This window comes from Coenobita brevimanus, chromosome 116, assembly GCF_032717465.1.
Source record: "Coenobita brevimanus isolate Jiangsu-jjx chromosome 116, ASM3271746v2, whole genome shotgun sequence".
Classification (NCBI taxonomy): domain Eukaryota; kingdom Metazoa; phylum Arthropoda; class Malacostraca; order Decapoda; family Coenobitidae; genus Coenobita; species Coenobita brevimanus.
The window spans coordinates 1,976,287-2,003,428 of NC_137069.1; the positions used below are offsets into that span (position 1 = coordinate 1,976,287).

General features: G+C 38.8%; 1 protein-coding gene across 1 annotated transcript; it reads left to right on the forward strand.

The window, feature by feature from the left end:
• Positions 1-5,267: 5,267 nt before the first annotated feature.
• On the forward strand, positions 5,268-15,361 carry LOC145418809 (glutathione S-transferase theta-1-like). The gene is made up of 5 exons (XM_080287140.1): positions 5,268-5,405; positions 8,560-8,647; positions 9,281-9,431; positions 10,576-10,756; positions 14,186-15,361. Exons 1-5 carry the CDS (start codon positions 5,297-5,299, stop codon positions 14,341-14,343), a joined length of 687 nt encoding a protein of 228 aa, XP_080143266.1. The 5' UTR covers positions 5,268-5,296; the 3' UTR covers positions 14,344-15,361.
• Positions 15,362-27,142: the final 11,781 nt, after the last annotated feature.

Genomic DNA, 27,142 nt, shown 5'->3' on the forward strand with positions numbered 1-27,142 from the left:
AAAAGACAATACTGTGGTGCTACATACTTTCTGCAGCACTGCTTTGTGACTAACATTGTTTTCTCATCTGACTCTGTACTTATAACTCAGCATTCAAGATGGAGGGATGGCAGTTTCAGTTCAAAGTAAAGTAAATAGAGTATCAAATGGTAATGTTTTTGTTGTGGCCCCAGTCTTGTTTGAATTTGAACACAGTGGACTGAGGCTGAAATTGCCCCTTTCCTGCAGTCCATCATGTCCTTGGAGGATAGGGAGGGAGTTGAGGGACATTTGTTTAGTGATATTGGTGCCAGTGCATGAAGGCATTCCTCTCCACTGCTACTATAATACTGTATTGAAGAGGATCAATGAAGGCTACATCTACCCCCCCTAGTTCAGAAAGGTCCCTCCTAAGCTGAATAAAAGTATAAGGAAATAACAGGAATAAAGTAAAAAGACACTATCATCCTTACTGCTTAATTTTTCAAATTTCAGACACCATATACAGTCCCATGTCATCATCTGTTACCCATCTTCATACCATTTGAGGCATTCAAAAGTGAAGGCAGGCAGTGACTAAACTCTTTATACTCAAACATGACCCAGATTTTCATTGGCTTATTTCACATAGTTCAGTGGCATAAAAAAACACTATGGCTCTACATCCTTTCCATGGCATTTCTTCTTGACAGGTTACATATTCTGGTGCTAATGTATTGTAACAACTCAGCATTCTTGATGGAGGGATGGCAGTGTTAGGTCAGTTTAGTGAAATTTTCTAGGTTCACTTATAGGAAAAGAATCTCTCATCTTCCTGGTATTTTTGCTTCTTCTCCACCTTCAGCTCATAGCACCTCATTTCAAAAGTATTCCCACTCATCCATTGATATTTTACTAGATCTCATATCTCTATGGTCATCCAGATATTGTCATTCTTTGTATTACAGTATAGTAAATACTCATTGTAATTTGCATTTTTAACCCCTTCAATAAAATATTTTTTTTTATCATTCTTCCTATCCAGACAATTTAAATAATCTTTGGAGGGTCTTTTTATCTAGAGAAGTTATACAGTATATAATTACCTTTTCACTACAATAGGTCTTCCCAAAAATTTAAATTTGTTTAGAAGCCAGTCACCAAGAAGTGCTATGGAAGGGATCTAGAACTGTAATCGTGTCTTATTTTGCCGTCCAGCCATGGGAAGTAAGCTGTAAAAAGACAAAAATTTCAGTCAGGTGAAGGTGAAAGAACTTTAGATCTCCTATTCTCTGCCCCACATCCAGCCGTTAATTCCAGTGTTCTTTGTATTGCCTACTTTGCTGTATTTAACCTATATATAATCACTGCTCTTCAGCTACTCATTGTTATTGTTGAACTGTAAGCTGAGTACAAAGCCAGCATTCATATTATAAGCTCTATACTGAAACCTTTTTGTCATGCTGAAACTATTACAAGTGTCTAAAAAAAGGCATGATTTGATTTTACACATTATATCGTATAGTACCAGTATTTAGCCAGAGGTATGGTGAATATGAAATACATCTTGACTATGTAAATTTTTTCATACTTTTCTACATAATCTGTGTGAGTTACTTAATGTTGGTATTTTGTCATATACCCTATGAACTGTTTAGTATGAAGTGAATGTCCTCATATTTGGCTTACAAATACAGTATTTGAGAATATAAGATTCAGGTTCCTGTGGCTTAGGCCTGTATGGTTAAACTCTTAATTGCAATGTTGAATGCAAACCTCCATACTTTTATTGTCATTTTTGTAATGCCTGTGGTTAATAGGTATGGTCAGCCTGCATCCCATATGCAGAGTGCAGTCTGCAGTGATATGGGAAGGCTGGACATGCTCCATCTTAAACATGTGCATCAGAAATTATAGTAAAAAATAGGGAGTTTGCATACCACTTCGCAGTTTAACACCCTTAAGTGTTCTGGACCATATTATTCTAGCCTCAGGCCCCTACACTCAGAAGGGAGCAAAACAGAATTGGCAGTTACTGTCCTGTAATTGTTAGGTGAAAATATCTTTGAGCTGCAGAAAACCATTTAGCATTAACCAGAATAAATAGAAAGAGGAAGAAGATGAAAAGGAGATTCTTACTGAAGGGATTTCAGAGTTAATTAGGCTAAAATATAAAAGATATCCTCATGCTGAATGAGTTGAGGCACTCACGATGAAGACAGTTTCAATTATTTATTTTCACTGTCCCTGAATGATTTAACTCAGCTAAGGAGAGGCTTTTGAAGTGGCAGGGTTGGATGTAGACTTCATTAATGCACTAACCACAAGAGGTCTTCCTTAAGCTGGAAAAAATAATCTGCAAGCAGAAAAAAAAGTTTCATCGCAATTAACAGAGATGATGATGATGATGATTATATGTTTTATTATTATTAGTAGTAGTAGTATTATTAACTCAGGCCAGACTCTTTCCATCAGTATTATGAAGCCAATCTTCATAAATTTTTTCCTGTCACCCATCTTGCATCAGCTATTTTGTAAGTCAAATATGGGGACTTCCACTCTTGCTATAGCTGATGTGTTCCATTGTTAATTCTCCTGATTTGATGCCAAATAGATATTATTAAAGTGATATAGTAAAGCTTATATAAATTCTTAATCTCTCATCATTCTGTAACCTCTTAATATTAGCAATGATTAATTCTGGCCAGGTTGGATGTACAGTAAAAGGCCTCCAATCCGACCACCAATAATCCGAAAGTCCCAATACTCTGAATTTGTGGAGGTGAATTTTAAAAAAATTTTCTGGTCTTTTTTCGATTTTTTTTGGGTTTTATATAAGGATTTATCTGGTTTGGACTTGCCCTTGGACTTGGATGTACCTGCCTGCAACTATTCATTCACACTTCTAAGCATTTCTGGTGAGTAAAATAATAATTAATGTAATTTTAAGTGTTTATTTAATGATCATGTACATATTTCTAATGTTTTCAAAGGGCCCTCCCAATAGACTGAAAAAAACAATGCAGTACAGTAGTCCAAAAGACTCTTGGTCTTCTGCGATTCGGATTACAGGACTTTTACTGTATTTATACAGTAATTTTTTACAACACTGTAACACTACACTCTTGTCATCTTAACTTGGCCCAGATATTCTTTTACAGCTGATTCCTCATACTTCAGTGTCAGAGATAGTGCTATGACTTGACATGATTTCCATAACACTTCTTCATGGCCAGCATCATATTCTAGCATTAATCTCTTGCCACAACTCAGCATTCATGATGGAGAGATGACAGTTTTAGGCCAAGTTAGAGTAAAAAGAGTATAATGTATTTGTTTACATGTCACGTTAACTTTGTAAGGACAAGATTGTTAAAGTGGTCAAACCACAGTAGATGTAAGACGTAAAGAAATAAGTTGGTGGCACATAAGACCCTGAACATGGCTTCTGTAGTACAGTACTGTACTTAGAAGTGGAGGCGATTGTACCACAGCTGTATACTGTCTGAAGCAAAAGTACCGTTACCTTTTCTACTTTTCTCTCGGTGGACTTTGAAAAAAAAAAAAAAAAAAAAAAAAAAGTGTCAGATGAATCTTCAACAATTAACACTGAAGATCTGTCTCAAAATATCACAAATGTTTGCTTACTGCATGTAGTATAAATGTATAAACTGGAGGACATTGGTAGCTCAGTTTTATCGATAACAATCCAACTGTAATTGGAAATATTTCAGTACTTTATAAATGAACTTACGTGCTCCCTACGTGTCAACAAGTGGGTTGGTGGAGGGTTAGTGCCCCTCCCCATAAAACAACTAACTCAAAGTCAAATGGCCACCCCTTACGGGATTATGGCGTCTGGCAATAGATAGATAGATAGATAGATAAATGAACTGTAATAAGAAACTTTTCTGTGAAGGACAGAAGGGAATGAAGGATAAAAAAATGTTGTACTATAATGAGGAAGACCTGTATTTAGCTCCAGAACAATGTAACTGTATCCTTTTTTCTCACCAGGTCTAAAATTGCAGTCTCTCCATCTTGACTACTGAGTTGTTGTAAGGAATTAACACCAGATTATGATGCCAGTCATGAAAAAGTGCAATGGAAAAGATGTAGAGCCATAGTATTGTCTTATTCAGCCACTGAGCTATGTGAATAAACTGCCAATGGATGGAAATCTGGGCCAGGTTAAGGTAAAAGGACTATGGTGTAGGTAAATGCAGTTTTATGAGCCCAGTTTTCATAGTCCATGAAGAGAGGAGGGGCAGTGGGACTTGTTATAAGGCTGGATTAAATTTTCAAGCAATGTGACAACTTTGCGCATGCTTACATACGATTTTTATTATTTTTTTAGTACACTATCCAGTCAAGGTTACCAAGACATTAATGAGAGTTGTTGTATTTTAGCGTGTTGCTGGAGAACTGAGGGAGTCTGTACATTCATGGGCAAAGCACAAACACAGGAAATTTAACCCCTTCAGTCCAATGACGTATTTTTCATTTTGTTCTTGCCAGTTCTGCAATTTTGTACAGCTCGGGGATTAATATGGTGCCAAGGGATAATTCCCCCAATCTAGATCAAGGTAGATCATATGGCCATGCTAGGGTTACAGGAGAGCGCTACCCCTGCCAACAAAGGCAGCTACCCGGGCGGGGCACGAACTCTACCTCGCGGTCTCGAGTCCAGCACTCGACCACTGAGCCACCCTGCTACCCATATGGGGTATATATATATATATATATATATATATATATATATATATATATATATATATATATATATATACACACAGGTATATACAGTATAGTCACGTTTAAGAATCGGGCATCATTTTCATAGGCTTTTTCGGCCTGAGGACGCTTGCTTATATCGTAAATACCTGATGGTTTTAATCACCTTATGGGCAGAGATTTTGTAGTGGATGAGCTTAATGGAGTTTGTTTCTAACTCATTTACCACGAGTTTTGCCTGAAGTTGAAAAAGTAAACGTGTTTTAACCAAACGTCAGAGTGAAGAAAATGCATGTTGAAATAGCATTGTAATTTATAGGCCGTACTTATGAATCCAAAGCAAGAATTATGACATCTACGCTGATTTTTATATACACATATTTTGCAGGTGGTAATACTTTTTCCAGCATAGGAGAGGGAAGGGGGATTTATTATTATTATTATTATTATTATTATTATTATTATTATTACATAACAGATTTCTTGCTTTATAAAGTTTACAGACGTTTGTGAATTGGTAACTCTGATCGCTGGTCGGCCGGGAGTGGGGGTGGGGGGGTGTATAGTACAATCAGCTGAGAGAAGGTGATAGCAACAGTACAAGATGCTGAAGCTGTATTTTGATTTAATGTCCCAGCCTTCAAGAGCTGTGTTTATATTTTTAAAGAGGAACAAGATACCGTTTACCGAAGCTCCTGTGGCTCTTCGTAAGGGTAAGATAAGAGATGATAGTCTACACTACTTGAGGCTTATTAAAAAGATCATCTGTATCTTAATTTACAAACACTGGTCGGTTTTTCCCCCATAGTGGTGACTATCTCAGCTCCATCTGCAGGTAATCAAAGACCGTTATTCAGTTAGACAAATTTATGACCTAAATCACCATGACGATAACATATCAAGGTCACTGGTGCTTCGTTATCATTAGAAGCGTCTAGGTATTGTGAGCTTTGCCTTGAGGACGTAATTACTGTTATCTTATTTTTTGCTGCCAACAGGCTATAATTTTTCAGTTTTGGAGAGCCCCCTAGTTGCCAGTGGTTTAATGAAGGCAACATCTAATCATTAAAGATAGCTGTTAGTTTACAGTTTTGGAGTAATTTCCCCCCCCCCTGGTTTTAAAGTGTAACCTGAACATGTCTAACGTATGCTAAATAAACCACTGATCAAACTAACTTAATTACATATGGTACGCATTGATCAAACCCAAGTGATAACTGATCAGATCAAACCAAACAAGTAAACTGATCAAGCCTAATCTGACATAACAAAACTAAAAAGGCTGTCGTAGAGGCATGACTGTCTGAAACTGCAAAAATACCCATCTAACCTTATTGCTTTGAAGAATAAGAAAAAAAAGATAGTGAAGACGTGAAGAAATCAAAAGAGACAGCAATGAAACGAAAGCTGTATTACGTGTCAGTGTCTCAGCCGTCATGTCAGGCTGTGTATATTATGTTAAGGGCCAGCGACATCCCCTTCAATCCAATCCTCGTTAACCTTTTAAACGGTAAGGAAGTTGGCTGATTATACTGAATAGATGGTGCTTCGTGTATGGGACTTTAAATTTTATTTTTATATTTTGCTTAATGGATTTTGTTTTGTTGCTCTCTCAGATTTACTCAGATGCCATGCTATTAGTAAGTAGTACTAGTGTAGTAGAGCAACCCAGGTCCATCTGGCAGAGCAGACCCATCAACCTTAGGCAAGTAATCACCTATGCAGGGTAGTCCCCTGCAGTGAATTTGTGTTCGGCAGTGGATAGCACTTTACTACAGTAAGGCAGAAGGAAGATTGTGGAAATTTGGCTCTTGGATGGACGCTGCATTTGCTTCTTCACTCAGTTAATGGAGCACTGTAGTAGGCTCCAGGTCACTCCAGTATTTGGTTATATGGTCACCACCCTCCATTATAAATGGCTTTCTAAGTATCTGTTTGACCATTACAGAGAAAGCTCATTTATCTGAATGTAGATTAACAGCCCATTTTAAAGGGCTAACCTGTATACTGGTATATTGACTTGATTGCAGACATAAGGTAGGGTTTGAATAAGCACCCTCCCACTCCTTATTCACCAAGTACAGTACAATACTTTATGAGTCATTTGCAGTGGAAAAGTCATAGAGAAGGTCCCTTCTTATTTGGTCAGAAGATGCCCCCCCAAAAAATGATAATCTTTTTGTGAATTTTTGGACTGACAGTATTTACAGAGATGAGAACATAATTATCAAAATTGTTAAACAAACATGAAGGCAACTAGTGGTAGGTGGTGGTGACCATCATCCACTCACTTGATGTAGTGCTGCCTACTTCTTCCTTAGCTTTTATCATTCTTTTTCTGTCTGCCATCCTCTCTTCCTATTTCTCCCATCTTTCCTCTCACTTCTTATTGCTTCTCTTTCCTTTACAGGTGGCTTTACATGGAGTGACAAGCCAAATGGTTTCCTGTAAGCCAAGAAACCATTTACAATGCTGGGTGGTAACCATATAACCAAACCATACGTGCTCCCTACTTGTCAGCAAGTGGGTTGGTGGAGGGTTAGTGCCCCTCCCCATAAAACAAATAGCTCAAAGTCAAATCGCCACCCCGTACAGGATTATGGTGTCTGGCAATAGATGGATAGATAGATGAAGACAACTCCTTCATTATGACACTTAGTTTCAAAAAAACATACCCGTGAGAACAGAAAACAGACTGCATTTCAGTGCACCCAGTTATAGTAGTAATTGTAGCACTGTACAGCACACCCTTATTTTCCTATGAGGATGTGTTTGATAAAATCCGTTACATAAAAGTTGATCGTATGTTGAGTCAAGTATAATGGGTTCTGTGAAGATTATGTTTTTGGCCAAAGGTTAAAAAAAAAAAAAAAAAAATCCAACTCACCCAAACTGGTAATTTTTTCACTTCACTGCTGCATACTACCATAGTAAAAACAAGTTTCCAACTGACCTAAATTGGTAGTTATATAGCTTTACTTCACTTACTGCTTGGACTTAAACACCTCGCTGTTGTTCCATTGCTGGCACTAACACACCCTATAGTGACTGAATTCAAAGGCTGTCTTGGAACAAACAAATGACCGTGAGTTTGTGAGTTGACAACTGTGTAAGCAAAAGTAGAGGTTGTACCTAAATGGTGCTGTGCATAGAATCGTAGTAGTTGTCAGTATGATGTAAGTTTTCTTTTGTCACTCCCAAACCATTTTATTTTGCTTTGGAGAGGCTTTTTTGGCCGGAGGGGTTAATGTGAATCATATTAATTCCTTTAGTACAAAAGATTTTTCCATAAATTGAAGAAAATCACCTAGAGGCAACAAAGAATACAGAGAGGGGGGGAGGAGGCCTTAGACTAAAAGAATTACCATAACACCATCAGAGAGGATGGCTTATATTGTGTCTCACGATCTGAAGGTAGTTTTATTTAGTGTTGGAGAGACTGAACTGGAAGGATAAGATACGATACAGTATAGCCTTCATTAACCCCCTCACTATTAAGGATCCTTCTTGACTTATTTGATTGTTGCTTAAATTAGATGAAAAAAAAAATGTTTGTATTGAAATTTTTGTTTGTGTATCTGTTTATCTATCTTTATTTGTGTATATCTGTGGCTGTCTATCTGCCTGTCTGTCTTATGTTTGTCTGTCTAATCTGTTTGTATCTATGCCTTAATCCTGTAGGGGTGTGGCCATGAACAAACCACCTCCAAGTGTCTTTTTCTCTGCCATCAGGCATTTCATTCTTCATCCCACTTGCACTTTCCTAGGCAGTCCACTCTGTTGCTCCATATGAGCAAACGATCTGTGTGCTCCTTCTAACACTTACCTTTAAAAATCACCACAGTTGATAATTTCTTGGTATTGCAGGTGAGCACCGCACTGATGCGTATGCTGCAATCAACCCCTTCCAGCTGGTTCCCGTGATAGACGACAGTGGATTCAAACTCACTGAAAGGTAGAGATTGACCACATGACCTTGTTTATTATTGTCATTCCTCACTTAGCCATTACTAACATTCATTAACCCTTTGAATATAGTAATCCCCATCATAAACATTCCCCAGTTTAACTGTTGGTCACAGCAGTCCCCATCACAATCATTCCTCACTTGACCCTTTCACTATGACATTCTTGGTTGTAAGTGGTGACAACCATCATCCACTCACTCAGTGGTAGTGCTGCCTACTTCTTCCTTCACCATTTTTACTCTTTTCCTGTATACTTTTCCTTACATTTCTACTTAGCCCAAAATATTATTGTATCTTGTTGCTTGCTGAGTTTTAATAATAGATTAACACTGGAAATTCTTACTGGTTGTGGAACAGCGGTGCTGAATGAATGTGCATCTCTTTTATTGTCTTATTCTGCCACTGAGTAGCGGGAAATAATCTGCAAAGAATGAAAATCTCTACCATGTTATACTGGATAAATTTTGTTGCATTTTCTTTCTCTTTATATTTCCTTCAGCTACCATACATTTACATAAATTAGAGTGACTTATCTCTTATTCAGTCTGTTTTTTGTATATTTCCCTCATCTGCCTTTGTGTAAATTAATGGGACTTCTCTTTCCACCAATCCCATGACAGTGTTGCCATCCTACGATACCTTTGTCGGGAGTACAGCAATGCAGCCAAGTGGTACCCCACAGACTCAAAGGCTCAGGCCAGGGTGGATGAATATCTGGAATGGCAACACATCAACACTCGCCTCAGTTGTGCCATGTTCTTCCAGCACAAGGTCTGTTTCTGAGGTTTTCCTGAGGCTTCATGTGGTGGCATCGATCACAGATAATGATTGCTTGCCATAAAGGTAGAGTAATAAGGAAAATTAGAGATTACGTACACAGAGGCAGTAGTCTTGCATTCAGACAAAAAGTAGTAGTGATGTTATCACCTCAACTGTCTGAAAGTGGTGGCAGTACTATGTAGGTGCTGCCAACTGTATGATAACTGCCAAGCAAGCATGAATGACAGAGGAAGGGGCTGTAGCCAACAACGATTTCCAGTGGGAACGACTGTAGTACAGTAGTATGCCCCATCATGTGTTTTCACGTGTTTTCACCCTATTGAGATTTCCTGTAACATACAGACTTTATCTGTTCAGATACATGCACTGCCTCGCCCTAATCCTCAGTGACAGGCCTATACAAACTTTGTCACTCACAACCACAGCTGGTCCAACACTATTGCTGCATACATTGCCTCATCCTTCAGTACTCATTACGTATATACACAATACAGTCAGGAACACAGCTTACCTAGCTACTATTGTAAGCATCTGCAGGCCAGCCATTACAGTATATTTAAACATTCAGGAACAATAACTTACTGTTCTACTACATTTACTTCACACTTACGTCATGTCCATTACTTTCCTCTCTGCCGCTTCACGTCAGAGATTATCATCAGTGGGCAGAAAGAATACCAAGTCTCGCTCAGTCAAGGAATATTAACCAGTAATGGAAAATGAGAAGTATAAGAGGCAAAATATAAGGATAACTTTTGTCTTTCAGTATACAGTACATACCAAACCTCTTTCAGTCTAGGAATATTAGCCAATAGAGGAAAGTGATAATTATTAGTGGTGAAATATAAGGATAACTTTTCTCCTTCACCATTGTGCAATCCATCACCAATATGATATTAACATTTTATTCCCCCCCCCCCTTTTTTTTTCCAATGTATGATCACCATCCTCATGTATATGGTTGCAGCAATCTCCTGCAAAGCACCAATTTTCATATACAGTCACTGCCTTTGCTTATGCAATCATAACGATCCCCATGTTTGATATATGATGATTTGTTATTCACTTGGTTTGCCGTGAACATAACTCATTCATATAGCAAGGTTGTCCTGTATACACTGGTGTCATTTTTCAGTTCCTGCTGCCTAAGATGTTTGGGACTGAAGTGAACGAGAAGAAAGTAGCGGATTTCAAGAAGCGCATGGAGACTGTGCTGGAGCAGTTTGAGACCATTTGGCTGAAGGACAAACCATTCCTTGCTGGCAGTCAGGTCACCATTGCTGATCTTTTGGCTGCTTGTGAACTGGAACAGCCAAGTAAGTTTGTTGTACACTTTATACCTGACAGTTAAAAAAAGACTCACCCTATTCTTAGCTAGGGAAAATGATGATGATGATTATTATTTTATTATAATAGTGGTAGATGGGGGCCCCCACCATCTACTCAACGAATGTAGTGCTGCTCTTGGGGACTGCCCTTTCCTCTCTTCCCTCATTCTTTCCTTCCTTCCCCCTGTGTCTTTCTTTCCTTCATTCTTTCCTCTTCCTTATGCCTGTGGGTGACTCTGCATTGAGTGACAAGCCAGATGGTTTCCTGTACACCAGGAAACCATTTACTTCACTGGGTGGTAACCATATAACCAAATTATGGCGCCTGGTGGTTTGGTGAGTAATTATGGCACTCCAATTGGATTGAGCCAGTGCAGGTTTTTATCCAAGGGTTGGTTGGGGTTTATTGCACATGTAATGCCAATCATGGATGAGTGTGGCTGTTCACTTTCATCTTAAATGTCAGGACCAACTTGCCTAGCACAGGGCTTCTACACTTCTTATGGGACAACATAGGATTGGATGATGGAATGAATGGATTAAAAAGCTAGTGTGCAGAGCTGTAAGCAGTCTCCTCAGTTTTTGCAGTCTTCTTATGGAGCATCTGTAGTTGTTAGATGTGATCAGCCGTCATCCCACATTACAGAGGATATTTTCAGTGATACAGAAAGGTCAGACAGATTCTCTCATCGTCAGAAGTTGTCATATAGAATTTGGGACTTGACCTTACCCTCACACTATTACAGTACTATAGCTCTTTCTATTGCCTATATGAGGGTGTTAGAGTAATTGACATCTGCCCAAAAATTTATCTACATAACTAAAAGATGAAACTTATTAAAGTAATACTGTATATATGTAAGAAATTGGGGTACATGAAAACAACAAGTACAGTACTGTAGTTCTTTGGTTGATGGTGTTCTTAGGGTCTCATATATCACAAGTTGTTCATTCAGCTACTTTAATAAATATGGGGTGCTTTTGATTATCTCTTCATTTTTTCATAGAATCTTCAAAGGAACACTGCCTGGTTGTGATGAAGTAGCTTTTTTATCCCAGTGATCAGTGGAGCTGTGCTAGTCAGGTGTACTGTTAGAGATCAGATGGGGAGTATTTCCTACGCAACTGTTGCCTGAGTTGACCCTGTACCACACCATTCCATCTCAAACTTCCCTCTAAAACACAGTGAATTATCAAGCCATGGCCCTCCCCAGTGATGGAACACCTGGCTATGGCAGAGGTCAGACCTGCCTCAGAGAAATGGGTGCTTATAATATCAGGGTGTCACAGTCTAAATGGCTTTTGAAAGTAACAGCCATTTGCTTTAACAAAAATTTAGGAGACCTGCTTAGTGAAAGTGAGGTTGCAAAGGCTTGTTCATTTGCAAAAGTTAGGGATGTTGGGAAGAAGTTTAGAGAGCTGTTCTCTCTTCTAATAATGAAAAGATACTTTCTACAAACAAAAGGGAAGTGCATTATGTCCTGTGACACTGAAACATGGGCAGTATATAAGGGAGATCTTCATGGTATTAAGAGTAGTGAAATGAGGATGGTGAGGTGGTTATTGTAGCAGTAGTACATTGGTAGTAGTTGCACCCCAGACTCATCTGAACATGAACACAATGCACTGCAGCTGAAGTACCTTTTTTCTGCAATCCATCTTCCTCCTTTCAGGGGTTAGAGAACTGGGTGCTGCTTGTATGAATAGGCAGCTTCACAGCCTATTTATATCAGTGCCATCATTTGAGGTGTCCCACTCCTTTACCATACTTAGCCTGCATCAGATAATTTCTTTTGTGTGTGCATATTGTGATACTCTGTGGTTGTTAAATGTGGGCAGTGAAGGAGGGGGATGTTTACAAAATGAAGCCTAAGAAAATGATAATGGTGAAGTGGATGTATAGTGTTACACTGAGGAATGGAACACTGTGGGTAGGTTTACATGAATGTTTAGAAATTTAGAGTTAGTGAAGTAATGCACTCAGGTAGGCTCAGATGGTCTGAATGTAGAGAGTGTGAAAATAACTGAGTGAAGCACTGAACAGACCTGAAGGTGAGGCTTAGGTGGCTTGAATGTGGAGAGAATGTGCGAGAGTAACTGAGTGAGACATTGCAGTTCTGAAAGTTGGAGGGACAGCCCCTGCTGACAGACGAAAGAGAAAATTGGCCAAGTTCTTTACAAGGGACTGCAGGGTGAGGGATTTTGACTGGATTGCTGCAGAGGAGTACAGCTTGGAAAACACCCATCAGGTTCTGCTTGTACTGATTGTTATGTATCATACAATTAGTTACCAGTATGTGTATGTAATCATCAGCTTTTGTTTATTTGTAAGTGTTGGATACGTTTATGTGAAGCTACAGAACGTTGTGAATGTTTTTGGCGTATCTGATAGAGCCAGGATTCCGTGGGCTTGAATGATGAGTGAGTGGAAGCGTGGCCCATTGGATTGGGCAAATTTGGGCTGTCTGGGCACTGCTACTCTTCACCCTGCCCTAGGGTGGGAAAGGAGGGCCTGATAATGATGGTGATGTGGGTCTGTGCACCGATTATTTATTGAACCAATGAACGAATCATCTTCAAACTCTGCACAGGTGTTGGGTATGTGGAACTGAGGAAGTGGTTCAATTTTGGTGAAAATCCATCTGGGGTAAGGGTGGGAGTGTGGAGGGGCTCCCATGTTGAGCAAATTTTTCAAAGTGCCATAGGAGGCAAGTGGTGAGTGATAGACACATGGTTACTCTTAAGCACTAATAGGAAATCATGTATGGGGATTCTGTTGACACCATTACATTTGACATTGGGTGGCCTCGAAAGGTCAAAGTCAGGGTCACACTTTTTTGTGTGTCAGTGCGTCAATTAACTCTTGAACCAACAAACAGATCATCTTCAAACTTGGCATAGGTGTTGGGTGTGTAAAACTAAGGAAGTGGTTTGATTTTGGTGAAAATCCACCATGGGTGAAGGTGGGTTTGGGGGACCCTAAATTTGGGGTGTGGTTACTGTGCTCTGGTTATCATATTTATATTTGTTTTAATATGTTTGTCTTCAGAACCCTGTACATTGTTAAAACTACAAATATGATAGTGATAATGAGGATATGAGGTTTATTTATTTATTTATTTTTTTATTTTTTTTTTTTTTGTACATGTAGTCTTCATTTTAAGTACTTTTCTAAACACTCTTTTCTGCTAATAAGTCTTCATTGTATTAAAGAAAATTTGCCACCTCAGTTCTGATGTTAGGTTGGATGTTGATTTGCTAGTTCCTCAGATTGGTAGTATCAGTTGTATGGAAAAAGTTAGATTTTAGAACTCATCCTTTATTTATAACAGTGACTGCTTGTAAATACCATATGTACATTACACTTTTTTATTGGTTTCCCTTACATACACATACGTATTGAACGTGTCATTACAGGTATGGCGGGATATGATGTATGTGAGGGACGGCCACTCTTGACTGCCTGGTTCAAACGTGTTAAGGACTCGTTCCAGCCGCATTATGACGAGGCACATCATGTAGTATATCACATTCGTGACAGGTTTGGAGGCAAAGCTCCTGGAGCAAAGTTGTAAGAATGATGTGCACTAACCACTGCCACCCTTATCAGTGAAGCTGGTAGGGATGTTGTATTGATAAATATTTTTGTAGTGGATGCATGTGGTCAAGAGTTCATGATAGAGATGTTGTTGTAGGGGAGGTTCTTATGTGCGTTTTGTGTGTCAGAGTTCTAGAGCGGTAGGGATAAATTCATTGTGTTTGTGTGGTTGTTTGGTTTGGCGCCCAGGTTCACATGGATATGAGTCCACTGGACCGCAGGTTAAAGTTGTCCTTCTTTTGCAGTTCAGCACTTTCTTCTCGGATGACATGGAAGGGATTTAGGGATGTTTGTATAATATGGCTGGGGAGTTACCTGGTTATATTGGTGTCACCAGAAGAAGGCATCCATCTCCAGCACCACTTGCAAATAAGCAGGTGTTGATTAAACCCATTCGATCTGGTTGAGCATGCCCATCGACTGCTGGCAAGCAGTCACCCATGCGGTAAACCAATGTTCCCTGGCAGCTGACCCTGCCTCATTACAGTGAGGCGTGGGGAGTAGTGTGGAGGTTCGGTTCCTGCGTGGATGCTACATTTGCTTCTTTCCACCCAGTTAACAGGGGCATCATACCAGGATCCACTTCACTTCTTAAATTGGTTACATGTATATGGTTACCACCCGGCAATGTACTTTATTTCCTGGGCTACAGGAAACCATTAGGCTTGTCACTCAGTGTAGAGCCATCTGAAATGGAAAGAAGATTAATAAAGTGATAGGAAGGAAAGGGAGAAGAAGGAAGAAAGTAGGTGAAGCAGAAATAGAATAAGTAAGGGGAAAGAAATAGGCAACACTGCATCAAGTGAATGGATAACTGTTTCCACCACCTACTAAAGATGCAGCGCATGAGTCTGAAGGTGTCATCATCATGCCCTGGCAACCTACCTGTCAAGAGCGCGTGATTTCACTTATAATATGATACACATGTGATTCATACATAATATGTTCGTGTATACTAATATTCAAGTATAATAGTAATATGATTCTTGTGTAATTTGATAAGAAATGGGATGCACTGTTGACTGATAGGTTGCCAGGGTACGATAATGACACTTTCAGACTCACGTGTCGCGACTATACCACCATTTGCATAGTAGTACAGTACTGTGATATCACAATACATGCTGACAGTTTTGTTCACCTTGTTTATGTACCACACAGTCAGTTGTAAGTTATTGTAAAGCTTAATTTTCATTATACCTCACTTAACTGATAATGACTGGGATTACAATTATTTGTTTATTTTAGAAATTATGTTTCATATATACTTCAATCCATAGTTTAATACTTCATCGTTGTTACTGTTACATGTTTTTATTCAGCTGTGGGAGGCTCCTATGCTCTAGAGCAGGGGTGGGGAACCTCTCTCCTATTAAGGACCATTAGGATATTTTTAACATTATTCGTAGGCCATACAAAATGATCAACTTAAAATCAGCTGTAGCCCAGTACATAATATATATATATACATTCATGAGTTTATGAAATTTCATTTATGAATTGCCTCGCGGTCCAGATCAAATGGTCTTGCGGGCCTTATACAGTCTGGAGGCCGGATGTTCCCCACCCTTACTCTAGAGAATTGATAATACGTTGTATGGGCTAAAATAAGTACTGTTAGATTTTTCCAAACAGGTATATGTGATAATGGCAGTTGGAGAAAGTTGTACAAGATAGTAAAAGTATATTAGACCATTACAACTTTAATTCTGCATTGTAATGCATAGAAAATTTAGCAGCCAGATATTCCCAGATTGCAGTACCACTTGAGGATCAAGAAGAAAGCACTGAGGCCAAAGAAAATACTGTAATTGGTTAAAGGAAGTCATGGTTGTTTATTTGTTCAGTCAGATGACATCTTTTTAAACTATATTCCTGTAACACTCAGGTACTTTTCTCAACTAAGGAAAGACTTCTTTTATTAATGGGATTAATACCTGTATCTAACTCGTGCAGTTAAAAAATCTCATTAGCTTCATTTGGGAATATCAAGAATAAAATGTAGATTATGTTTTGGTGGAGGTAGTTAAACAAACTGCTCCCAACTTATAAATAGCAGTTCCTTATGGAAGTCTTATAGTAAATTCGTATAAAAAGCTGGACCAGGTAAAAACATTGAGAGGCAATGCCATGTTTTGAGTAGGAGCCTGAGCTGAGGCTACTGTAGTCCTGTATATTTAAAGGTACAATTGATCCTCCACATTTGTGGGGGATACAGTACAAACTTGCCCAGAAATGGCAAAAAGCTGAAATTAATTATTCCCCCCCTCCCCCCCTTCAAAAAAAAGTCATAACCTAAAAATGTGATTTCTTCTAAACTTTTCACAGTGTTCCCAAACATCACCAGGCATGAGAATCTACTGTACTTGCTTAAAGTGTACTTCAAGATGGCTCATTCACCCATGAATAACCAAGCTTACAGATGTGGAGGACCAACTATACATGACTTGCCTAGTTCCATCAGTGGCATTACTTCGTCTTAAAAATTTCCATTCTCTTTTTAGGGATGATATCCATACAGGTTGGCAGTTCTGTCACTCCAGGTGGGGGCATTACAACCAGGGGTTGCACAGTTACTTTTAGAGTACTGTGCAATAGGTTATAAGTAGAAATTAGTTATAAATACCTAGTTTTATTTTTATTGGGGTATCTAGCGTATTAGAGTGTATGCTGTATATGTGTTTTGTAACTGTTGTTTATATTAAATATATTTTGTAATAGCTAATAATTATAATAAACAGTGCAATGTAGCTTAATTACAGTAATTCTATGACCTTCATCGGCCCAAGTGATGGAGTGGTTAGCATTACTGCCTGTGAAGCTCAGGGGAAATTTGCAGTTATTCTGATGGCATTTACTAATTAACCCAATGTAACCTAACTAGCCTAATGTACCTAAACTCACATAACAGACCTAACTTAACCTCAGTTGTTGCTCTACTCTGGTTTGTGTGGATCAGGTAGACCTGTTGACTGTTCATAAGTAGTTGACCCTATGGGGTTGTCCCTAATCTACTCTTTATAATCAAACCTAACTTAACCACCAGGTGTGACTGTCCCAAACTGCAGAGTACCCCAGACTGCTTGCTGTTCATATCTCTACCATAGATTCGTGTAAAACTGTGACATGACTGTATTATTATTATTTTTTGTTCATGTTTCAGATGTTGTTCAGCCTATTAAAAGCCTCTCATAGGCAAAGAGGAAATTGAAAACTATGGGTATATCTAAAACTTCTAGATAAAACAGTTCCTGAATAACTCTGATGGCTGAAGAATACAACATGCAGTAAATCACTTCCTCAGGTTGAAGAGGTTTATGAAGTATTGAGTTACTACAGCTACTATTACTACTACTGCTACTTGATGTTATACCTGTGCTGTCCCATCACCAACAAAGGGGCCCAGAGCTAGGCTGTGTAGTCCTGACACTAAAGGTAAGAATGACCTGTCATCCTTCCTTGAGTTGCATTATGTATGGAAGAAAACTTGCTATTCCTTGGATTTCAACCCTTAGGCCATTTCTGGTGGAGTGCTCAAACCCAACAAACCACCAACTAAGCATATATTGGTTAATTGTATGGTTGCCACCTAACGTAGTACGTGGATTCTGACGTACCGGTTTTAAAATTGGTGGCTGATGAACTCCAGCTCTTATGAATCACACAGCTGAGTTATTTTGTCTGGCATCAGCTGCATTACATCAAGCGTTGTTGCAGTCAGTGTATTAATCATCTCACCATTGGGATTATTCCAGTATTTTGTGCCACTTAATGCATCTTATCACGAAGTGTCACGAAACTCTGATAATGAAGGTGTTGATGAATGTATTTTTAAGCCCCAGATGATTTTATTAATGAGAAAGCGAGTCACAGGAATGAGAGTTTACAAGTAATGGTAAAATACTTGCACAGTAATGAAGATGTTAATGAATCGTATTTAACCCCCAGACAATTTTATTCATCAGAAAGTCATAGGAGTGAGTTAATAAGTAGCAGTAAAATCTAATAGTGAAGATGTTCATGTTCCAAAATTGTCACCAGACACCAGTGGATTTTATTAATCAGAAAGTGTCATATGAAAACCTCATAGTGAAGATGTTAATGAATGCTGTATTTAACATCCAGACAATTTTATTCATCAGAAAGTCATAGGAGTGAGAGTTGACAGGTAACAGTAAAATGTGGGTGAAGATGCTCATATGCGATACTTAACTGCTCGAGTTCGAAAATCTTCCTGTGCTATACTGTATGATATCATCTGGATAGGACAAAAATGAAATAGCCCCCCCCCCACCCCACCCAAAAAAAAAAAAAATCCAGGTGGCTTTGGGATCTTTTGTAACACATCATCCTTGGCGATTTGTTCCAGGTGCTGCACATCATTGCCCTTGTTTGCATCATTGATGCAACATACTTTTTTTTGTTTAGTTTCATATTAGGCTCCAACATGCTTGCATGGGCCAGCCTTGGTCGCCTAATGGTGGCTTTCCATACTGCATGATCTCTGGCAGCTTCCCTATTCAGTCCCTCATCCCTGAGGTCACTCTTAATGACTTCATGCCAGGTATTTTCCGATTTACCCCTCGCAACCTGAACCCTAATCTTAACACTTCTCACTTGCTGCACCCAATTATTATCCTCCATTGTCTCCACATCCCCCGACCATCTTAACCTATCTCTTACAAGTCTATTTTAAAACGGTCGCCGATGCCTTGGTTATTTACTGAAAACTTACCCATTACAGTTATCTTCATAAGAATCGTCGTTTTGTAAGTTACTGACGTATACTCAGGTGTGTATTTATCACCTTATTTTGTATTAAAATTAGAGCATACCATGAAAATCTATCTATCTATCTATTGCCAGACACCATAATCCCGTAAAGGGTGGCCATTTGACACTGAGTTAGTTGTTTTACAGGGAGGGGCACCAACCCTCCACCAACCCACTTGTTGACACGTAGGGAGCACGTATAGTTTGGTTATATGGTTACCACCCAGCGTTGTAAATGGTTTCTTGGCTTACAGGAAACCAATTTGGCTTGTCACTCAATGTAAAGCCACCTGTAAAGGAAAGAAAAGGAATAAGAAGTGACAGGAAAGATGGGAGAAATAGGAAGAGAGGAGGACAGGCACAGAAAAAGAATGATAAAAGCTAAGGAAGTACGCAGCACTACATCAAGTGAGTGGATGATGGTCGCCACCATGAAAATCTCATATTGATAATATCACGATAGTATAATCATATCCTTTATTACAAGAATAATACTTCAACGAAAAAAAATAGCCTTAGTGCCAATCTAGAAAATCACCCTGACTAGCAACAGAATGCAGTCCAAAGAACTTAGATTATTCATAGAAATGAGCTTACTCTTGCAGGTAATAACTCAGTAAGACCATTAAAAAAATATTTTCAGTGATGACCATCACATTAGGCCTGAAGATCCTCATCTGTCCAATTGTGGAACAACTGTGCATGATTAGCTATGCATGCCTCAGAATTTACTGCCATGCTAACTTTCAACCCAAAATTATCGTAAAAACCGTACGATAATAGAAAATGGTATCGTAATCGTACAGGGCATTATCGTATGTATACGATAATTATCGTACGTGTGGCAACACGCCAGAACTGGTTTAGCGATCAACAAATTCTATTTAAAAACGAAAACAGGGTAATTTAAGCTTTTATTGAACAATTTGGCTTTTACAAAGTATTTTTTACGTTTTTAAATAATTTACATATGTTTCTGAACACATCTGCGCTGCAGAGCAATGAGTGTATATTCGTTTGTGAAATTGTGATCTATGGCCGGGGATCATTATTGGAACCAAGAGCGCAGGAAGGCTGAGGTGAGTGGTGGGGTGTTGGGAGTATTTCTTTGTTGTTGTTGTTTTTACCCATCATACCCAACTGGAAGACAGTGCGATATGCCAGGAATTTTGCAACTATATATTACGGTGATTTTGAACTATGTGAAGTATGCTTTAAAAGAAGTGAGTAGATTCGACGAGATGAAATTTGCAGGATGGTCAGAGCTACGGGAGGCTGGGCGACAATGGCGGATTGCTGAAAGTTCAAGCAAAATTATCATCCGCCATCCGGGCCACAGGAACCCAACCAGGTAAGTACACGATCACATGTTACAGTATGATTACCAGGTGTTTATTTGCAAGAGTTACAGTTGAAGGTAGATGAGTATTATTGGACGAGTTTGATTGTATCCTAGGCTAGTAACCAACTTAAACTATTTACATTGGTTAGGCAAAAAGGCATTTCTCCATTTTGAATGCCGAACTGGAGCAATAAACTAATTTTAGAATATGGTAGTAGTCACTAGGAGTCGATGTATAGCCATAGTTGTGGGCTTGAGCTGTTGGAGTTATGCTGAAAACTGGTATCTCCAAGTAAAAGTGAGTGAATATAGTGTGGGTATATTCAGTAAGCTAGATATGTTGATAAATTTTCCGAATTACACCCAGCTAAACATTTACATGCCTATTACAGATCTTAAGCAGTTTTGCAATAAACGCTTTGTGTATGCAGTCGTTCCAAATGGCTTTTTATGTACATAGTTAATAAGGAGGTGGGCGGGGTTCTTCAGCCCGTATCTGCATCTTTTATTGCATTTACTTTATAATAAACTACCTAATCTAACCTAATAATATTGATGCGACAATGGACACAGCTGCTAACCAAACAACCCCCTCCCCAACTCCTTTATATACTTGGTACTAAAAACTGCATTTATGGCATGTGTTTATGGAAGAGAAATTGCCTAGGGCTGCATAAATTAAATAATAACTTGTTAATTTCAATGTCCTTTAGTTGGGTGTAATATCGAAATAATACCGATGTCATGTACATTTTTCTGACGAGCTTCCCCTGGGCCTTTGCTAGGATTTACAAGGCCTGGTAAGAAGCCACAAGATAAGCTAGAGCAAATGTAAAGTACAAATACAGACATACCCTGGTTTAACGATGTAATTGGTTAGGTAATACCCCATTGTTAGGAGGGGTATCGTGTATCGAGGTTCTTTTAACATGTATTTCGATGTGGACCGTTTACCAGCCTTGGGTTTCCCCACAAACCAAGCCCAAAACCCACCCAAATGAGTCCAAAAAAAACTTTAAAGCCAATCTAGATGGCCTAACAGCTGTCAGGGAAGCAAACCTAAGCCCAACGCCTGTAAATTACTCACTAAAACCAACAAATAAAAGCTGAAAATCATCAAACATAAATCTGGAAAAAATCAAGGTTAGTAAACTGTACCCCAAAATGATAATGTTCACCCTACCTTTGGCTAAAACACATTAAGTCTGAAAACAATTTATAAATCACCCTAAACACAGTTTTAGTCTAAGATGTCATCAAAATCGGTAGAAAAAACTCAAAACCCATCGTTAAACTGGGGCTTGGCTATCATTAGGCGGGGTATGGTGTTATATCTTCCCCCATCGTTAAGCCGGGATATCGCATCAAGGGGTATCATATATCAAGGTACCGGTATTACTATACTGTGGACCCCCTTTTTTGTGGATACTGTATCATTGAAAATTACCATTGGAAAAGGGATCGCTTAAGCAGTTTAATTTATTAAAACCATGGTCAAACCGCAGGAGAGCTCCCACAAACGAGTGATACAAATTTTATGAATGATTATCTTTCATAATTGTAAATTCTTTTCTGACTCCCAGATTCTGCTGAGATATTTGTTACTACAGATTGTATAACTCATCCAGGACACCCAAATTTTATGAAAACATGTTAGGCAAGAGCACAAAGTTTAGTTTTGCCAACTTTGGCTGAGGTGTCCTACAGAGGGCAATGGGTTGATTCGTACCCAAAACTTGTTTGTCCGCAAGTCGTACAGGTAGGTTAGGTTAGGTCATACTAGGTTAGGATAGTAAGGAAGAATGATTAGTGATGGCCAGACTTTGTACCTGTAGTGGGTTTCTGCTTGCCATGGTTTGCTTGTTAAAATTGTGGTTTTATATGGTAGTTGATATCTTCAAAATTATGCCTTTCTGCATTTGCTACTTTTGAAAGTTATCATAATTATTGTTACATCACAGTTTATTGTGAATAAATACAGTTGTAAATTTTAAGTGTGGAAGCTCTCATGCAGTTTCACCAAAACCATTTTTATTTGCTATGTCTAGATTGTGAAATGTTCCTTCTTGCATACAAGTCCATGATCAGCCCTCGCCTGAAAACCGCATCCAGGTCTGGTCATTTTATACCAAAAAGGACATAAGGAAGTTAAAACAAGTGCAGTAAATTCATGAAATTAGTCCCAGAACTAGCCTGGCTAATGTATGAACAGACTGTCTTAACTTGGTTTCACTGCTCTCGAACAACGGAGGATGAGGAGATACAGGTATACCCCGGTTTAACGATGCAATTGGTTAGGTAAAAACCCATCTTCAGGTGGGGTATCGTATATCGGGGTAGATTTAACGTAAAGTAATGGGATGTGTTTTTCAGCCTTGGGTTTGCCCCCAACTGAGTCCAAAACCCACCCAGATGAGCCCCAAAACAAGTTTAAAGCCGATCTAAATGGCCTAACAGCTGTAAACGAAGCTAACGTAAGCCAAACACTCATCAATAACTCACTGAAACCGACAAATAAAGTCTGGAAATCGCCAAATATGTCTGGAAAAAATCAAGCTTAGTAAACTGTACCCCAAACTGACAATGTTCACTCCACCTATGGTTAAAACACATTAAGTTTAAAAACAGTTTCTAGTCAGTCTAAACACACAATTTTAGTCAAAAATATCATCAAAATTGGTAAACAAAAATAAAACTGTCATTAAACCGGGGTTTGGCCATCGTTAGGCGGGGAATGGTGGTATTTCTACCCCCATTGTGAAGCCGGCGTATTGCATATCAAGGTATACCTGTACATGATTGAGACATTGTAAATCCTAAAGGGCTTTGACATGATTTGTGATGCAAGCTTCCATCAACTGGCTCCAAAAGGGAGACACATGGAGATCAGAGGGCACAGCATGAAGCAACTGAAGCCAGGACACAGGAAAACTAATCAGAATAAACTTTTCAGCTTTAGGATTATTGACAGTTGTAATTGTCTCTCTGAAGAGGTGGTCAGTAGTACAGGCATTATGTGTTCAAGAATAGATATGACCAGATTGTGACTGATAACTGAGAAGAGGCATTCTGTTATGAGCAATGAAGCTCTTGTCTCTTTCTATCCATGTACCGGTACATAGTCAAATGCCTTGCCTCTACTACCACTGAAGGTAACACATATGGCTAATGTGCCTAGGGAAAATGCAGAAATTTTTCCAGTCACTGTTCTAGCCCCTTTGAAAAGTTTTGACATACTGCATCATACATTATAGTCATTGAGGTAAACAGCTATTGATCCCATGGTTATTGCGCATAATTGTTACCGAACATGGCGTGTGAGAATGGAAGTGCATTATAATGAATGCAAAGGCCCTGTGGGATTTGTGCCAATTGGTACCAGGCACACTCAGTGCAAGCCCAAATTTCCCCAGTGTATGACAGTTTAGACTCACTAAATACATACATAGGCTTATTGCTGTAAGTACCAGAAACACACACAGGCCTGATTAGGTTAATAGAAAGTAATGAAAAGGGCACAGTAAGGAAGAAACATGCACCATAGAGAGACAAGATGGGCTTGAGGTTAGGGGGTGGAGAGGTAATGGTTTCCACCACCTGGGATTAACTCCTTAAGTAGGGCCTCATCTTTGAATCCTCCAAAGCCGTCAGAAACTACAGACGTTGCATCATCGTTGTCAGCAGAAACCAGGTTAGGCATGCAATAATGATGTTTTTGAGCCAGAAATGTGCTATAACAGCAGGAGTGCAGGTTTTCATCTCAATGATAATGAAAACTGCTGCAAGCAAGTGGATTATAACCAGGGATAACATTCTCTAGGAATATAAGTAGGCATGAAAGATTATTTACTTGAAGTGTACAAAACCAGGACAAGGGACTAAGCAGTGCTTGTTTGGGATGGGGGATTTTGGGGCTTAGGAGCTAGAGGAGGAGGAAAAGTAGTGCCTGAAGTCCCTCAAAAGCTAAAGCTAGTCCACAAAACCCACAAAAGTTTCTCCCCACCTTGTCATCAGAGGCTGGTTGTGGTGAGACTGGTGCTGCAGATGTCCTAGGCTGGGTTGACACTGATTTGTTAACACAATATATCTTTGTAATGTTGGTCACATTTTGCATCCAGCTGCAGCATTTTCCACCCCAAGTGCAAGTGGCACATGTCTTCCCCAACTCCTAGATTTACCAGAAGTATGTGTAGAGGTCTGGGAAGCCATTGCAGATCAGTTAACACAAAATATAACATGGAACATACAGGGCTTCCGTTAGAGGACGTGTGGCCTTCTGTTAAGTCCAAAAAATGCAGCCGTATGTCCAGTTTCATAATGAATGAAGTCCCTGTGACTTCCAAATTCCCGCACATACACCTAAAATCAGATCTCCGGGTGTAACACTATATAAAATGACCAGTTCATTATGTAATATTGAGGCAGTGTGTACCTTGACCTCAGCTAATTGTCGATTTTTGCTCAGTCTTCATTCGTTGACTACCACCTGGGACAGTTTGAACTGGTTCACGGACAGATGCTTGTGGCACGTGTATATCTTGCCTGCTTTTCAGCAGAAATCACAGTGTGTGTTTGCAAAAACTCAATATGAATCACTGTATATTGGGATTTTGGAATGTTCAGGTGATTGTTTTTCTTAGTTTGCCTCTGCTAATTACTGTAAAAATTATACTGTATATGTTTTGTTTGCTCTGTACCTTATTGATTAATCACAGTAATTAACAGTTGCACATTAGCATACCGTGAATAAGATTTATAGTTAAAGAACCCATGGTAGTTCCTTATCAGTTGTTTTAATTAGAACAGTAGTAAATTTAAAGTTCTAAGCTACATGGGGCAAATTGACTATAAACTGTGAATATTGAACCTGCTCAAAGGAAAACGGTTCTTCTAACCATTGGCCTATTTTTATGCATTTATATATGAATCTATGATTGTTTGTAATTACAGTAATTTCATTGCCATCCACCATGGCACAGCAATGTTCCATTTCCTCTTTTAGAATGTCTTTGTGAAAAAACAAGTGCAAAAATAACGATACGTGTCAAACTGCAGTGGTAGGTTCAGAGCAAAATGTATTGCAACCGAGTTGAAACATAGAAACTTTCAGACTGAATGGCTCAATCAGTTTTCATGGTTAGAATATCAGGCAGAATCTAAATGTGTATTCTACAAATTCTGTCTTGCTGTAAACAACTAGAATTCATTCACAAAAGGAGCAGGTGGATATCTTGATGACATTGTTTAAATGAATTTTAAACTTTTGAAGTGTTGCAAATGTACAGAAAGTTAAAATTTACTGCCTTAATTGGGAAGAATTTTTTTTAAGGAGAAAATAAGGGGGATAAAGGAGAGCAAAAGTGCAACTTCTAAAATTTTAATGTGCAAGGACGTACAGTAAACCCTCATTATACGATGGGGTTCCGTTCCTGAAAACCCCATCGTAAAGCAATCCATCATATAGCAATCCCATTATAACATGGAGTCAATGGGGATACGTTCCCAGACGTGCCTAAACTCTCACATTCACACACCTTAGCACTCACATACATGAAATATCTTTATGTTTAAACATTTAAAGTAACACATTAATAGTGAATAAAGAGAAAAAAGCATGAATACTACAGTATACAGTAGATCTTACCTTTACTGAAGCAAGCAACAGTTGTTTATGTGGTTCCTAGACAATTCGCCATGAAGTCGACAATTCGTCGTCATAATATGGACGTTCCCCGTCAGGACAAGTCCCCGTCATTCTATAAATATACTTATTACTGATACTTTAATAACTAATTCTCAGGGGGATCTATCAAAGTCTATTTTCATTCAATAGCATTGGCTTTGGATATAATTTGTAAGTTGCACTTTTAGACAATATTTAACTTGTTTCTACCTTGCTGTAGTTGACTTTGAATTATGTTCTAGCATCACCCACAGCTGTTTTCATTAATTTCCATTGGTACTACAACATCCTGGGTATATTTTAAAACGACTTTGAAGAGGTACAAGTACAGTACTAAAAAACTAGTGTACTTCCTAAATAAACTGATATGAAAATAAACGACGGGGAATCTTCCTGACGACGAAAAGTCCCGATGGCGAATTGTCTTGTTATTGTTGTGATGGCGAATTGACTTGATGGCGAAATATCCCAAAACATTTATATAGATGTAACATGAAGATTATTTGTATAATTCCAAAGTATGTTGATCGTTCACTTAAAGTAATTAGGCATTTATATAAATGCCAATGTCTCGTATGTAGCCTTATGCTAAGGTGAAGGATCGATCATAAATCAGCTGATTCACGTTTCAATATATTATTATTTTTCATTTAATGCCCATGAATAGATGCCATATTTTACATTTACTATATAAACAATAAACCACCATCACTTTTATAACTTACATATTTAAAAAACTAGTGTACTTGCTAAATAAAGTGATACGTAAATAAATGATGGGGAATCGTCCTGACGGCGAATTGTCCCGACTCGGCCTCACAGTCACAGGGACTAACAGCCCTCACTCATCAATGTCAGAACTACCTGGCTGGGCAGGGCTAGCTAATGAGGCTGGACCGGTGGACAAGTGTGTGTGGTCTAATGCCGACAGTGTGAGGACGTTTTTGTTGCGTTTGCACATTCGCTGTTCACTGAGCC